General features: G+C 40.0%; 1 protein-coding gene across 1 annotated transcript in view; it reads left to right on the top strand.

Annotated features, from left to right (window-relative positions):
- Positions 1-17,251, top strand: part of PKHD1 (PKHD1 ciliary IPT domain containing fibrocystin/polyductin) — a 250,597-nt gene that overhangs the window by 116,716 nt on the left and 116,630 nt on the right. Inside the window, exons 38-44 of the mRNA XM_051615066.1 lie at positions 487-644; positions 2,241-2,435; positions 3,284-3,451; positions 6,028-6,161; positions 11,186-11,298; positions 12,942-13,041; positions 14,940-15,074. Coding sequence (XP_051471026.1) covers positions 487-644; positions 2,241-2,435; positions 3,284-3,451; positions 6,028-6,161; positions 11,186-11,298; positions 12,942-13,041; positions 14,940-15,074 — 1,003 coding nt within the window. The remainder of the gene's footprint in view (positions 1-486; positions 645-2,240; positions 2,436-3,283; positions 3,452-6,027; positions 6,162-11,185; positions 11,299-12,941; positions 13,042-14,939; positions 15,075-17,251) is intronic.

Genomic DNA, 17,251 nt, shown 5'->3' on the forward strand with positions numbered 1-17,251 from the left:
GCTCTCTTTGTCTTCTCTACATTAAGATCTTGAGTAAACTGTACTCCTTTTCATGGAGCCCCAGTGTTGAAATGTGTTAGCCATTTGGGAGGCAACCCAACTCCAAATCCCAGGAAGCTTATTGGTATCATTTTCAGAAATATTTGGAGCTTGAGGAAGAAAATAATGATGTTTTTCACCAAAATATGTTTTTGGGAAGATGAAGGAAACTCAAAGACTGAAATATTTTGGTGTAAACATACATAATCTCAGGAAAAAAACTGAGCTTGAGAGACAAAAAAAGATGTAAACAAACATTAACTAAGGAAAACTATATCTAGCCCATATGTGCTGACATATTGGATATGCCACTGTCTGTGGTAAGAAGAGGACTGAACCCTGCTGTCAATTTGGGCAGCTGGAGTCATAAGCATAAGTTAAACATAATTCTTGGCACCTGGCAGGTGCAGATGATTTTGTTCCATTTTTTTTTGTGTCATTCCCTAGGTACTCCCACAATATTGGAGAGGGATGGGTGAATGGCCAAAGCCTGCCTTTGAGTGCTGTGGTGGCACTGATCAGCAGATGGGTTGTTGTTCAAGGAAATGTCACGATGGAGAGGATTTCCCACCTCAGACAGTGTGCAAAAGCAGGTGTGACAAGAGGTGAGCAGGTCTTTTCTCACAGAAGTGTACTGAGGAGGTAAATTGCTCCATTTAAATCACATTGTGGTATAGCTGCGTATTAGAAATCTTTCTTAATAGGATAACTTTGAGACATACCAGTGCCAGGAAAGTGAGTTTATCTTTCCAAACATTATTTGACATTGAAGTGTGAAGTCTTGGGAGTTGAACTGCATTTCGTTGTAATATCTCCAGTGTCTTGTATTCACATTGTTGTTTCAAACCATCTTGGGAAAGACCCTGTAGTTTTGCCTGAGCCTAAGGGTGTAGAGAAGAAAGCATCTTCTGAAAACATGTTTCAGTCTACATAATATATTAAATTTTTAATTGTGTTTACTATTTAGTCACTTTAAGAATAAGGAAAAACAAAACAGCCCAATGCTGTTTGTACTCTTAGAGTAAAATATTGACGTGTTTAGGGAGATCAAGAAAATAAAACAAAAACAGGTGATGGTTTCTTGTAACATATAATATAGAAGCAAATAGCTGCACTAAGCTGAGTATCTCAGTTATGCTTTAGTTTTACCTGTATGAAACACCATGAATTTTGACAGGTGGCTTCTTAATTTACACCAGCTGATGAGGAAGCACAATCAGACACAGTGATTAACATTTGAAGAGAGTTAGGTTATCTGGCAAACCAGTTGTAAGGTTTCCTTTAAAAATAAAATGCCTTGGGCTTTCACACTGTGACACAAGACTTCATTTGATATCCAGCAGCCAACTGCTTATATTACTCATAGATTTATGGTCCATTTTCTGTGGAACTCATAAACAGAGTCTCTGAAATGTGTAGCCAGTTTGAGGTTTTTATTTGCGTTAAAGGACAGGAGGATTTCTCAGAGGAGTCACCAGAAGATGAGTGGACAGTGTTTTTTGTGGTTAATTTACCTTCTTTAAAAGAAAAATGAGCGTCACTGAGCATAAGCAGGCAGTGCTGGAATTTGAAATCCCCACTGCACCTTCACTGAACAAACCCAAGTTGCACTTTTGTAGCCTGAATCCCCTAGTACCAAAATACCCTAAGCACAGACGCATGGAAGGATGCCTTTCAGGAATGTCCATTCCTTCCCCAGCTCTACAATTTACTTTTCTTGTCTTAAGACTGTGGGTAGTAACAGTTTCTCACCATCTGCAGGAACAATGGGGAGAGCAAGCATCTTAAAGAATTTTCAACATGTTCCCATTTCAGTTTGGTTCAGTACATCCATGCCCAATCCCCTTTTCAAGAACCTCACTCAGTCAATGTCAAATCCGCCTTCCCCGTGCATAGAACTGTTTAAAATTGAACACAAGAAACTTCCAAGGTGTAAAACTACCAGAGCTTTCTGCTGGTTTTAATGCATGTCCTTCTAAAACTCTGCAGACTCTTAAGGAGGGAACCCTGGAAGTATTTAAAGGAAGTATCAAACATGCTTGCCTGTGGCTCTTTGTCTTGGGCCCGTGCTTAAGATCACTGCTGGAGATCGAGTCTCACAGATTCAATGTGGTGGGTCTCCCATTGCTTGGGGCACTCTGCACATCCTATGGTCACCATGGAGAAGTAACACTGTCTCCTCCCACCGGCTGATATTCTAGGTGGCTCCAGGTGTCTGTACAAGCGAAGCGAGAGGCAGCTGGGGTCTCGGGACCTGGGGGGCACTGTGGTTGTGGAGGCCTTCCAGGGAGAGAGGAGTCAGCTCCGGGTGGATGGAGTCCAGTTCCGCCAGATGGGCCAAGCGTTTGGGCAGCACCGCAGTGCCCTCACCGTTGCTGGCAACGCGAGGATGGCAGGTGAGACGGGAGGTGGGTCTGGATGATTTCAGATGTCCACCCTTTTTCTGCCCAAAGCTAGGGCAGATGTCCTTAAAAGCCTGCTCATCTCACAGGTCAGGTGACAGATCGGATCGGTAAATGTGAAAAACCCCTCACCTCTACTCTAAGCCCGAGTGGAACTTGATGGAGTGCCTAAAGCTGCTTTAGTTCCTTTGCATTTCTGGACAGCTGCTTCCTAAAATAATATTTCATTTTTCTGCCACAGCTCTGAGTTAGTGTGTTACTTCTGGCTCTGGAAATTAATGCACTAATATCCTGTGAGGGAGCCCAGAGGTGGCTCAGGGCTGTGCATAGGCCAAAATTTAATTTTATCACCTGAGGGTTAAGGAACATATTACATTATTTTGCCTTTGTTATTGATAAGTGCAAAATTCATCTCTGTGGGAGTGGCAATGAGGGCTCTGAAGACTGGTGATGACAGGAGCAAGTTAGGTGGGCTCAAATCACATTTTAAGGATACTGGATGGGACTTTCCCCTCCAGCTAACCCACATGTATGTCTTCCTTATCCCATGTTCACCACTGAGTGAAGATATAAGCTTCCTGGTGGCAGAAGGCAGCGCTGGCCATGATCCTGCAGTACAGTGGGCAGGTCACCATGCCTGGCTAGACACGGCATACAAGATACCAGCCCTGTCCTCACTGCCATTCTGAAATGTTTATCCTCTCCTTCAGTCTCTCTTCAGTCATTCAACTGCCTGAGCTCACAATGTACTTCACTCTTGGGATCTTACTCTATCTTCAAAAGGACTAACTGCACAGCATCAGAGGTTGAGAAGCTAAAATAAAATCCTTCCAACCTTCAAGCTGAGAGTGTTCTTTTTGCTCACAGCACTCATTTCTTTCCAGACTCTTACATACGTGGTTGTTGTGTTCTGGACTCCTTTAGCCAAGGGCTCCGTCTGAGTGGGATCTCAAACCTTAGTGTGGACAGTAATGTTTTCTACAACATTTCAGGCCATGGGCTTCTACTGGGTAAGTGAAGCAGGAAATTATCTATTCTACATGTAACATCAACATGTGCTTATTCCTCTGTGCATGAAAATACCTTTGAAGGAAGAATGGCAGATCCTTAACTGCACCTTGAGAACTTTAATCACATCTTCCATGTTTCCTGGTATGAGTGAGTCTGGAATAAAGCTCCTATGATTCCACTTGCAACTCCTAGCAGCTGCTTCCATTTTACTTTATACTTTCTGTATCTTCAGGTCAGTCTTCCCTTGATGTGGATCCCTTTTTTCAGTCTACGAGAGGGAAGAGGTTTGTTTTTTTTAGGGGATTGATTTATCTGTCTTTGAAGGAGAACCATTGTGCAATATTTAAGACCTCAGCTCAGTGAGGCATTTAAGAACATACCTTTAACTTCAGTCATTTGACATCTAAGATAATGGAGTGAAAGCATATGTTAAAAGTTAAACAAAGGATTTAGCACTTAAATAAATTGGAGTTTGGAGCAACAAAAATGTTAAACAACAAAATATTTCTCCTAACTAACCATCAGGAGACTGACTTGCAGCATCTTCTGCTGAGATCTCATGTTGCCTGAATACCTAAAGATAAAATTTGGAAAAAGTACAAATCTTAAGATAACCAGAAGGGGAAAAAATTATCCTTCAGTCCTGATCTTGCAGTTCCCCACACACAACAAGTCCCTGTGCTAGGTCCTCCGTATAAACATGATGAGAAGTAATAGATTAAAACAGAGGAAACCTGTCCAAAGACAGTGATTGCACACATCTTGCAGTCAAAGAGAGCTGGCTCAGAAAGATGAAACTACTTTCCTGGGTGATGCACAGATTCCTTCTGGTTGTGGGGATCTAGAACCAAGATCTTCATACTGCTGTCGTGCCTTTGGTCACTTGTGCCAGGACATGTGTCTGAGCTAAAGGGGTCTGAGCTGAGCGGAGCATTTCCTCTGAAGTCTCAGCCTGAAAACACCTTATCCACAAGATGTCTTTAATGGCTTAACTGTCAGTAGCTCTGGAGGGTCTGATGGATGAATTTATATATCATTTTGTTGCCTGCAAAGGAATATTTATTATAGCTGGTTATATGCAGCTCAAGAATTGGACTCCCTCAGAGATTTCATATAAAACCCCTATTTTCAGGGGGTTTGCAAGACAGTCATAAAAATTTGCTCTGGGCTTAAAATTAATTGACACACCAAGACCTTTTATGCCACCTCGAAAACCTAAATGGCTATCAAAAGAACTGCTTTAGGATCCTGTTCATGTCCTGGTAGTGACATTATAGTAAATATAGCCTGGAAACTAAATATTTCCAAAATGGATCTTCTTCCAAAAAATGAAAAAGGTTCAAAAGACTAAGAGGAAGGCTAAAAATCACTGCTAACCCAAAAACCAGAGGAGGTAGGTTTTCCTGTGAACTCACATTTGGAGTAGTAATGATTTGGGATCTGTATTTGGGACACAATTTGAGCAGGTACAATTGAGGATAATAATTTATGTTTGATAAGCAAAACTAAACAGATTTAATTTGCTCCTGCTGTGGACCAAACAGAGATGATACACGTCATATTCTGCTTTCAAAAAAGCAGAGCAGGGGGATGTGTCCTTATTTGGACTTGACTTGTATGGAACTGTCCACTTTTTGCCATTGGATAACAGATTTCTTTTTGGTGTGGTTTAAGCAAATGTTTTTTTTTTTCTTTCTGCTTCAACAATGTTACTAGATCTGGGGCACCCCATGACTCTGAGTTGTGTGATCAATTTTTTGATTGATTTTTTTCTTCTCACACTTCATTGCTTCGGGGGGCATCCCCCACCACTTTTGTGCACAGTTGCACCAAGTGTTTTAAAGTCTACTTAGAAATTTTCTTACATGTAAGTAGGGCAGTGGATGGAGACACAGGAGATAGATAGGACTTTGAATTCTAGTACTGCCAGAAGCATGTCTGTGTGTGCATAAGTGAGCCAGTTCCCCACACTGAATCTCTTTTTTTCCAGCTGTAAATGTGCTTTACAATATTCCCTTTATTCATTTTCTCCACAAACCTGGGGTATGGCTGGTGTTCAGTTCATATATAACACACGGTACAGGGTCCTGTGCATATTGAATTGCAGGAACATAGTCTCTGTTGCCTCTTTGTAAAATATATATCATAGCATTCCTTTCCCTCTTTGTTTTTATCTCATTAGAGTGTAAGCAATTTGTGGGAGAAACTGTTTTTTGGTCATATTTACAATGTTGATCAGATGTTGCTTGGGGCCTCCTGACGTTTCTGAAGCACATAGCCTTCCCCGTTCCACACTGTGCACCACTGTGTTGAGTTGTCATGGTAGCCTTTGACCATCTCATAGCCATCTTCTGTCATGTGCTAAACACAGGTTTCTAACTGCTTTTCAAACAGTAATTTACCCAGGGACAGTTAGTGAGGAAGCATAATTCCCAGGTGGGCCAGGACAGCAAAGCATGCAGGGCAAAACCCAGGAAGTTTGGTGGTTTATATAATAGAGGGTTTCCAACTATATATTAATTTCAGGTTTTGGGGTGTTTTTGTTTGTTTGTTTGTTTGTTTTTTTCCTTTAAAGGAGAGGGACTGGAAGAGGGGAACAGAGTCAGTAACAACATAGTGATTGGCCTTTCTGGAACAGATGGTTTATCCAACATTGAGACACTGTCACCAGCAGGGATCTACATCAGGGCTCCTGCCAACCACATTGAGGTAAGAAGTTCAGGTATAAAATGTAACATTTCTTTTCTAGTCAAAGCTATCAGTAAGGTGCTAAGCTTCATTAATCTGGGAGATCATATACATAGCATTTGCTTCTTAGCTGAACTGTCAGAAAATGCATGTGATGAGATGTTAAAGCAAGTGCATATTACAAAATTAATGACATTCATGGGCAAATTTTACTGTACTTGAATAAAATATTGCAGTGAGATCCTTTATGCTGGGATACTCTAAAAAGTTGGTTTATTTTCTAATACTTATGGATTCATAAAAACTGGGGAAAACTTTAGGCTCAGCTTCTCTAGCATTTTTTTCTACCTCTGTCATCCTTAAAAGAAACCCTTCCATTTTAATGGACGGATGATAAACACACTAAAATTCAGCAATGTTAGGTGTACCCCTGTCTGGCTTTAAAATGACAACTTTTGTGCAGCCTAAGATTTGTTTCCCAGGCTGACAAGTATACAATCCCTGTTCTATGAAAATTACATTGCTTTTGAAATAAATCAAGACTCTGTATTCTAAATTGTGATAAAACATTGAACTCTCAAAAAGCTGACAGAATAACAACCCTCATAAAATAGTTAAGCTCAGTAAAAATCTTTTATTTAATAATTCTCTAATGCTTTCTTTAGTTCATACTTCTTTTGGTCTTATTCAAGTCACTTACATTTCAGAATAAAAGGTCACTTTTATGTGTTTCAAGCAAAAAAAATATGGTTTTTAGTAATTTTAAACCATTTTTCCTTCCCAACTGTTTTAAGTCTGGAATTTCACTGAAAATGACCTTTCTTACCACAGTTTTAGTTGTGACAAACGCACACATTTTCATTTAAAAAAAACCCCAAAATAACCCTGACCCACTCTGTTGCTAATCCACAGAAATCAAACTGATTGTTAAGTGTATGTGAAGACCTAATCACCCTCCTGGCCTTATGTTCCAAGAGGAAAAAAAGTGCACCAAAATTTGAAGGTGAAAAAAAGGCCAACATATTTCCTACATCAGTATGAAGACACTAGTACTTAGAAAGAAGGAGAGGACTTTTCTGCAGTTCCCCCTAGAGTGTATTTATCATTTTTTTAGATCACCAAATACGGTTAAAAATTACAACAACTAGGCAGAATCACATGAATTTCAACCCCACTAAGCACAGTTTTGTACTGTCATGCACTGACTTAGTCTGAAGCTCTCTACTTGATCGCTGATGGCTCAGCTTTTGACAAAAGTTTGCTGCAATTATCTCTAAGAGTATGTGTGAACTGATTGTGGTGGGTTGGCAGCACATTTGTTTGGTTCTCTTGGTTCACCTGGCTTCGTAGATACTCCCAAAGCTGCGTCTGTGGCTGTGTACCCAAACATCAGGGTTAAGTTTGCTCCCCAAAGATGTCTTACTCAAGACAGAATAGCAGATGGCCCTTGAGAGGTTGCTGAGAAAACTAATTGTTGGCAGTCCCTTGAAATGGGCTTTTTGAGGCATTGCAGCAGCAAAGGGAAAATACTAAGAAGTTTACAGAATCATAGAATGGTTTGGGTTGGAAGAGACCGTAAAGTTCATCTAGTTCCGCCCCCCTGCCATGGGCAGAGACACAAATTGCCTAGCTTAAAATTATTATTAGCTGCATTACTGTTCTACAGCACCAGGCAGTGTTCAGCAGAAGATATGAAAGGACATAAATACGAAGAGAAAAAGTCGTGTTTTTTCCAAGCAAAAGTCTTGTATCCTGTGCACTTATTCTTAGTACAGTAATAATCATTAAATGAAGGGATGGTGCTCCAGCACCTGCATCATGATGTTACAAAGTTTCAGCACCTTTTCTCTGATCAAATGGCTCAAGAACTAGATATTGCTTTTTAGGCATTAATAATCTTAGTTTAATAGTCAGGTTTGAAGAGTGTAACAGGAAGGACTCAACTTCCTTCTGCCTGGTTCCCAGCCCATGACATGGAATGGAAATTTCCCCCTCTAGATTTGAATGTTATCTGGTTGTTGTTTTTTGTAATTGTTTGTTGTTTCGTTCGGGTTTTTGTTTGTTTTCAGATTGCCATCTTTCAGTTACTGGTTTTAAACCTTCAGGCTGCAATCTTTAAGACAAGAATTAAAGCTAAGATAGTCAGACAGGTTTAGGTCCATGCTGTGCTACATCTTCTGTGCATGATGGGTTAAGCTTTCCACAGTGAGACTTGCACTATCTTCATAACCACTATCTTTACTTGGGAGCCTAAATTTGCATTGGTGACTGAAGAGCTTAAATTTCCTTGAAAATCAGTGGTATCCTAAAAGGTGTTGAAATTGGGACACTGCAGTCACTCAAACCTGAGCCTGCAAAGATCTTCTGAGACCTGATTTCCACTGGTTTCCATTTGACTTAAGCTCTTAAGTGCATTTGTGAATCAGGCTGTTAGATAAAATTTTGCACTCATGCAGTATAAGTGCAAAATTATTATTACAAGTTTAGGGTTTTGGTTGTGGTTTGTTGGGGTTTTTTTAGTAATTATGGAAAGCCATGGTTATTGCTTTTTGGTGTCATAAGACAATTTCCTTGCCAGGGTGATTTCTTGCCTTTTAAATGCTATCAGCATGAGGAACTGAAGATGCCCTTCTTTGACATTGGTTATTTTGTCACAGAAATTCATGGTCTGTGTCCCTTGTGTTCGTTTTGTGTGTAGGGGAAAGGAAAAAAAAAAAAAAAAAAAGAAGTAATATTTTAATCTTTTTTTCTTGGCTCTCATGGGCCCAGTGGGTCTTGGACCTTATATAGTAAGTAACTTTCCATTCGTAATAATTCAATGCCCTTAAATCCGAGAGCTAGGATGCAGTGCTCCTGCATAAAAATGGATGGATGTGGCTTAAGAAATTCCTTTTCCTTTCCTGCCATGGTGTTGAGGAGTTGGAAATAGCTTAAATGAATGAAAGGGGTGGAGATCAGCCAGTGTTTCCATGTCAGAGGAGTGACCGATGGTCACGCTGTTCACAAATGAATTTGTTTCCCAGTATCATCCAACCCAGCCATTCTCCACACTACCAAAGAGGTGAGGCTGCATCTGTTTGGCATCAATTGTTTCTCAGCATTTCATCCCTACTGAGATCTTTTCTAAAACCTTCTGCAAGGTGTGTACAGGTTGAGGCAAGCCCACTGGGGGTACTCCTTGAGTCCTACCAGCTCCTCAAATGAGGGGAAGCAGTGCTGGGCACACTCTCCAGAGCTGTAATATCATCGTTAAGGTCAACGGTTTGAGCCCTGGTTATCTAAAAGAAATGCATGAAATATTTACATTAGCAGTGTTGCAGGGTTAAGAGACACTTAAAACGTCAGCCACTTTATTTTACTGCATACCTCCAGGTAGCTGGCATGCTCGGGGAGGTAATTTCTCTCTGGAATTTTGGTTGCATGGACATTCGTAATATACTGACTTCCACAAAGAATTGATTTCCACACAAAATTCCCTGCTTGCCTAAAACCCCTGCCCTCCAGCCACTAGCTGGCTGAATAAATATGCAGGTTTTTTCCTTATGAATCATCTGTAGAATGCACGATTGGAGTTGCAAATAAAAGACCCTGGAAATAATGTGACTGGACTGCAGAAGTATTTTGTTAAAGGAGAAAAGTCTGTGGCTGCACTTTCAGGAAAAGCAGCAGTTTTACCAAGGGATAGAGAGAACAGTGCTTTGGGTATCGATGTCTCTTTGTTGCTTGACAGATGTCAGAGATCACGACTGCAGGGAACACACTTGAATGGGTCAGAAGAAAGTAATTGGTATATGGAGGCTTTCACCTCTAGGTCACCAGGCTCAGCTTTGATTTGGTCCATCAGGGACCAAAAAGTCATTACTGTTTAACACTGTCCGGTGACCTATGAATGGGAGTGGTCGGTGTCAGTCCTGGTCTTAGAGAACAAACTCTTCTTATAGCTGCAAGAAAGCTCATCTTAGAGTCCCCTTAGAGAACTAGATACCTCCAGAGAGCAATTAATCTTATCTAAGGTTAGACCAGAAGAATTGCCCTCTGGACATGAGTATGCCTTATTTTTTCCTAGAAAGAGACCCTACATTTACCAGCCTGGACTTCAGCGTCAAATTTTTACACAACTAAGTTAAAAGAGAGGGATCATGCCCAGATATGCACACGAATACATCACTGTATGGGGACCATCCAAAACCAGCTAAGTTTGCCTGCCGTTAATGGAGCAAGAGTAGGTTTTTGCACTAGAGTAGAAAAGCTCCTAAGCGACTGAGTATCCCCCCCCATAACCCCCTTGCCACAGACTCACTAAGCACCAAACTGTAATTTTAAGGCCAGACAGCCCTTGTGTTCACTTATATTTCACCTCTTGAAATGATACAAATAATTCAGCTCCATAATTTCTTTAGTAAGTGATATTAAGTGACAATAACAGCACATCTTCCCATGGTTTGTCCTTACTCAATTAAAAAGAATCTAAACCAATTAGTTTACCACAGGTCTGGGTAAGTTTAGTTGCTCAGCCACTGACACATCCTGAAGATGCAGAGCTCTGCTTTCTCTTGGCCTTTACGTCTCACAGTTCAGTGCTAATGTTGATTCCTTTTGCTGTATTTGCTTTGGGAGATATGAGAAAGGTACAGATTGAGAAATAAATAAATGAATTGAGTAGCTTGTGATTTACCTTTCCTCATGACATTGCCTTCTTACTTACAAAGGATTTTGTGGGAGTAAGGAGTTTTCCACACACTTTTTTTCTTACCTGCTTCTTGAAGAGTTATGGCAATACCATTTTTCTGTCATTTGTTTCTATTACCTGGCCAACCCTTGTTGCCTGGCTTGAGAATAGTTTTCTTTTTAAGACTGTCCCAAGGTTGGAGTGAAAACAGGATGAGATTGAGGGCATAGAAACAAGGTATGAGCTTCTACAAGCTAAACAAGATTTTTTAATGCACCTCAGCAGGGTTTTTAATTTGGGTTTCTCTTAAGTTTATTTTATTTTCCAGAAATCTGTGGTAATCTTTTTTTTCACAGTCATGTATGTTTCTCTGCAGGGTAACACAGTGAGTGCTGCAGGATATGGCTATTTCTTTCATCTCTCCCCTGAGGGACCATCCAAAATACCTCTCCTGTCCTTCAGTGAGAATGTAGCTCATTCCTGCACAAGGTACTTGGGGACTTTTGGTTAAAGTGATTTTCCTTAGTAGTTAAAACACGCTCCTTTCTTCTTCATTCACAAGCCCGATTTATTACCTCACAACATTTCCCTCTGCTGTTAACAAGCTCCTCCAATTTACCACCTCGTTGAAATGATCCTGATGTAGTTTAAGGTGCCACATTTCACACATTTCCTCATCAACCATTTAACAGCAAAGCACTGAAGCATACGCTCATGTGTTGAACTGAAAGCTCATTTTTAATGTACCAGACATTTTGAGCAGAAGAGGGTGTCATGCAGGAGAACAGATACACAAATTCTTTCTTACACTCCTTATTTAACATCTCCTACAGGCCACCGTTAGAGACTTGACACTGGCTTACAAAACCTGTAGTGGCATTTCTTACCTCCAGATGCTTTATATCATAGCAGCATAAACATTCAACTGTTAGAATTTGGCCTCTGATTAAGTGGATTGAAATGTAGACTAAGCACTTTGCCTTCCAATGGGATAAAAGGAGCTGTGTGTGTCTCAGACTTTACATATCACAGTACATATCCAGGAATGGCTAATCACAAGAGCTGTTGCCTGTACTTCCCTAAACCAAAACTGATAGGAAAAATATCTTTGTGCTATAAGTCAGTGGATGGAGTAACCTGAATTTTAGAATCATAGAATCATCGAATCATTAAGGTTGGATAAGACCACTGAGATCATCTAGTCCAGCCATCAACCCAACACCACCATGCCAACTAAACCATGTCCTGAAGTGCCAGGTCCACATAATTTTCGAACACCTCCAGGGATGGTGACTCCACCACTTCCCTGAGCAGCCTGTTCCAATGCCTGAACACTCTTTCAGTAAAGAAATTGTTCCAATCTAAACCTCTCCTGGTGCAACTTGAGGCCATTTCCTCTCATGCTATCACCAGTTACGTGGGAGAAGAGACAAACCCCCACCCCATTCCTGCCTCCTTTCAGGCAATTGTAGAGAGTGAGAAGGTCTCCCCTCAGCCTTCTCTTAACACCCCCAGTTCCCTCAGCCATTCCTCATAAAACTTGTGCTCCAAACCCTTCACCAGCTTCATTGCTGTTCTTGGGACATGCTCCAGCAACTCAATGTCCTTCTTGTAATGAGGGGCCCAGAAGTGAACACAGTATTCAAGGTAATTTTGAGGAAATCTGGATTTTAATCTGCTTTTAAATCTCTGAGAAGTTGAAACCGAGGTCTGCATTCACGAACATGTACATTTGGAGTGTACTCCAAGTTGGCTGAATCCAAGAACTAGAAAAGCCTTATCTATCCAGATTCATGTTGGGCTCATCTGAAGCTGGTTGAAGGCTCATGAGCATGGTAGTGGTGTTTTGCACCAAGCACGTCAGTGGTGCTTTACACTGCTTGTTACCCCTGGTGTGGCTAATTCCAAAAATACTTGAAAAAAAATAATAAATTATGCTGTCCAGCATCATGAGATGCCTAAAACAAATATTGCTATCCAACAGTTTTGTATTTTGGAAGAAGTGATAAAATCTCATGCAGGGAACTGTTAAAGATTTAAGATTTTAGATATCTAAATGATTAATAAGAGTATCTGCTCATGAATATATGCAGTTTAAAGAAACTGTCTCCTTTGCTTTCTTTCCTGAACAGGTATGGGCTGCTGGTGTACCCAGAATATTTGCCACACAGCCCAAAGAGACTTGTTCAGTTCAACAACTTCACAGCTTGGAGCAGCCAGGGTGGAGCACAGGTACATTTGTCCTGACTGTCATCTGTAATGCTCAGCATCCTTAAGAGTAAATCACCTCTACACTGACATCACCTTTTAAGGCTGTAAATAGGCCACAGTTACAGTAAAAGCTCTTGTAGCTGTATGTGCATGTCCCTTAGCTTCTGTTTTGGTGACAAAGTCAGAAAGACAATTGGTGTGAGCTCTCCTTACTGCTTCAGTGCTACTTACACCAATAGCTGATGTCCTCTGTATTCATCTAGCATATGCCTGCCACTATAATCATAGAATCACAGAATGGTTTGGGTTGGAAGGGACCTTAAAAGTCATGCAAGTCCAACACCCTTGCCTTCAGCAGGGATATCTTCCAATAGATCATGCAGTCAAAAAAATTCCTCCCGGTGGATCTCAGCTATTTGTAATGATTGCAGTTGGTAGAGAATCTACCTTCAAAAGGGTAATGGTTTCCATGGGAATTTTTTAATCCTTGTTAAAAATGTGCACTTTTTGTGTTTGTCTTGCTTCACTCTCCAGCTATTGTAGTTCACTATTACTTTATCTGATTTAAAAATCCCAAACCATCCTTTATTATCTGATACCTTCCCATAACCCTGCTTAAAGCCTGTGGTCCTCTTAACCCCCCATCTAATGACCTGAACAGACTTTTTGTGTTTCTCTGTAAGGCATGTTTTCTGGTCTAACCCATCTTGTGGTTCTTCTTTCATAGAATCATAGAATCATAGGGGTTGGAAGGGACCTCGAAAGATCATCTAGTCCAACACCCCTGCCAGAGCAGGATCACCCAGAGTACATCACACAGGAAGGCGTCCAGGCGGGTTTTGAATGTCTCCAGAGAAGGAGACTCCACAACCTCTCTGGGCAGCCTGTTCCAGTGCTCTGTCACTCTCACAGTAAAAAAATTTTTTCTGATATTCACCTTAAACCTCCTATGCTCCAATTTGTATCCATTACTCCTTGTCCTATCACTGGTCATCACTGAAAAAAGCTTAACTCCATCTTCTTGACACTCACCCTTTACGTATTTGTAAACATTGATGAGGTCACCCCTCAGTCTCCTTTTCTCCAAACTAAAGAGACCCAGCTCTCTCAGCCTTTCCTCATAAGGGAGATGTTCCACTCCCTTAATCATCTTTGTGGCTCTGCGCTGGACTCTTTCAAGCAGTTCCCTGTCCTTCCTGAACTGAGGGGCCCAGAACTGGACACATACTCCAGATGCGGCCTCACCAATGCAGAATAGAGGGGGAGGAAGGTGTCCAGTGTGCCTTTGGAAGGTGTCCAGTTTTTCAATGTAGGGGTTTTGGTTTTGTTTGTTTGTTTTTAGACTGGTGCATTCTATTTCTGCAAAAGCTTAGTTGTAAGAAAAGAAAATAAAAGGATGTTTTGCAGTTTTGATTTTTTTGTTCTTCTTTTCTCTGCCTAGTTTTTAATTTCTTTGTATGTTACTGACCTAGCATTCATTAATAACTAAGTTAATTCTGTTTCTTTCCATGGGCTCCCTCTACAACCAGTCTTCTTGCTATTAAATGACTGCAGCCAAGTACCTATGGGCATCTTTCTGCTACAGACATTAACTTCTTTACCCTGCTATTCTTCCCAGTATTAAACCTGCAAAATTTAGAGCAGTTTTACTCTGTTACTGATTCTCCGTTCTAATTTTCTTTCATACTGTTGTTTTTCGTTTTTAGCATGACAGTCATTTAAAAGAAGGTAAAAAGTTTTGTATTATTAGTTGAAAGCAGAAACTAGACATTCCGGGAGACTCTCAAATAATAAATATACATTCAACACTTTTTTAATGTGTTTTTGCACGTCCCCTTTCTGTTGTACTATAAGGGAAGGAGAATTATAAGCAAATTTTTAAAAAAGTATTATTACTAATTTATTATTATTTTATATAGATTTTTAGAAGCAGCAACCTTGAACTCCAGCATTTCTGGATTTTTGCTTGCAAACACTTTGGCATTGACATCGTAGAAAGCCTGGGAAACACTTCTGTAGCTCATAGTGTTTTAATTGGACACACTGGGCAAAAGGTAAGCACTGCAGGAATTATTTCAGTGTCTCTTGAGTTACACAGAAACTCTTCAAACAGGAACAGTATGTGATATAAGCAATAATAATAGAAGAAATAAGAAAGCATCCTGAAGAGCAGTGCTTGCTCCTTGACAGCTTGGGTAAAGCTTGTATTTTAAGTAGGTATGTAAAAGATAAATACAGCTTCAGGATGAAAACTGGGCACTTATTTGTTTGTTTAGTCCTCTAGCAATCTTCCACCCCTTGGAAAGGTGTTGCCTTCAGCAGCAGCATCTGCATGGGACATTGATTTGGTGATAAAGCAGAGAAATTTGGAGCATTAATACCACTCTCCCAACCTGCTGGAACCAAGGATTTTGTTGCTTCTGCTGGAAGCAGCAGCAGCAGCAGAATAGCATTTGATCAGCTGGATTTTGAATAGTTTTTCAGGAGCTCCATCCTTATCAGCTGATGGTGGAGTTGAATATACATCAGCTGTTGAGAAACAAGTGATTGCATTCTGCAGGAAAGTTATGCTTTTTTTCCAACCTTCTTTTTGTTTTAGAATGGAAGTTGTGAAATTTTTTTTTTTTTTTAACGACTTTGAAACAAGGTCTTTGATTTTCTATTTTAATTTTGAAAGTCTTTTGAACTTCAAATCTTCTATATTATTATGCATATTCATGTATATTCTTTACAAAAAACAGTCAGGAGTGAAAGTACAATCAAATTTTTGTTCAACTTGTGAGCTGAAAGATTTTCATAAGATCCGTGTTAATTTTTTCCTTTCTTGTGTTTGTATTTTTTTTTCCCCAAGATTGCCATGGTCTCAGAAAACACTTGGAATTTCACAGAACCTGAATTTTAATGAAAAGTCATAGTTTTTGTTTAAACAAGCTTTTCTAGTGTAAATTCCTATATACCTTTTGCTGTAACCAGACAGCATTTAACTATACACAACTGGGTTCATTTTATGGTTTGAGAATATGGTGGGTGATCTACAGATTTTATTTGTATCCTACTTAGTTGGGTTTCTCTGCTCTCTCATAGCATCATTAGTCCACCTGGAACATAGAATGCTATTTTTTTTACTTGAGAATGAAAGCTGCCTTCAAAACGGAACATTTTTATTTATGCAATAAATATTATTTTCTTCCATGATTTCTTTAGGCAGCTGGACAAAGTCCTTTGGGTACTACCAGGTTGTTAACAGATTAATAACATGGATAACAGTGGAATTTTAGTTACAACTGGCCACAGCTGCTTGTTCATGATTTTGAGAGGGTTTTTTGCTTTTCTTTGTTTCCTGCTCTTGTTTATGAAATCAATTTTCTCTCTCACTGGCAGAAAAAAATAGTTTTAAATGAGTTTTCTTTAGAAGCACATGGAAAGAAGTCTGTGTAGTGGGTCCATTGAATGTATCTAGCTCAGCTATAATCCTGACCTCACCGGTCCAACCTTGCAGCATCCCAGTGATGCAATTCATTTCTCTCAGACACCAAAGGGTGGATGCCTTCATTTTTCCTTTGCAAAAGACTCCAACGTTGTACTTGTTAAGAGATTTAGAGGCGCTCAGCTGTGCCTTGTTTCTTCCGGTACCTCAGGGGGGTGATTATCTTTGATTATCTCATGATAAGAGCCTCCTTGTCATAATTTACATCTTAATTTATGTAATTCTCCCTTTAATAATGATGTCTCTTTAATATAAATTAAAACTTTATGACACAAATTTAATGGGAACTTTGGATCTTCCACTCTGCTAGCCCTTCCAATTTTTGAAAGAAATGCTTTAAAACATGATTTTTTTTTCTGGAAATATCAGGGCATTTAAAAGTTGGGGTTTTGATCAATCCAAACATTAGTGACCAAGGCCAAAAAGCAGAGGGAAAGATTGTTTTGTGGGTTTTTTTACTTCCTAGACATTCAACAAGCCTCTTCCATGCTTTCATAGATCAACTTATTGTCCTTGTGGAGACATTTGAGGAAAAACATTTCTTCCTGGAAAAGCAGGAGGGCTGAGAGAGGTGACACACAGGGGGAATTATCATCTCACGCCCTTCTTCTGTTTGCTATTTATTTAAATAAACTAACATTTATATATAGATATAGATACATGAAACGGGGATGGGATGGAAGAACAGACAAGTGTAAGCAAAAAACTGATAGTTTTTCTGACCAGTTTATTAACAGAAGCCAG

Source organism: Apus apus, chromosome 3 (assembly GCF_020740795.1).
Source record: "Apus apus isolate bApuApu2 chromosome 3, bApuApu2.pri.cur, whole genome shotgun sequence".
NCBI classification, from domain to species: Eukaryota; Metazoa; Chordata; class Aves; order Apodiformes; family Apodidae; genus Apus; species Apus apus.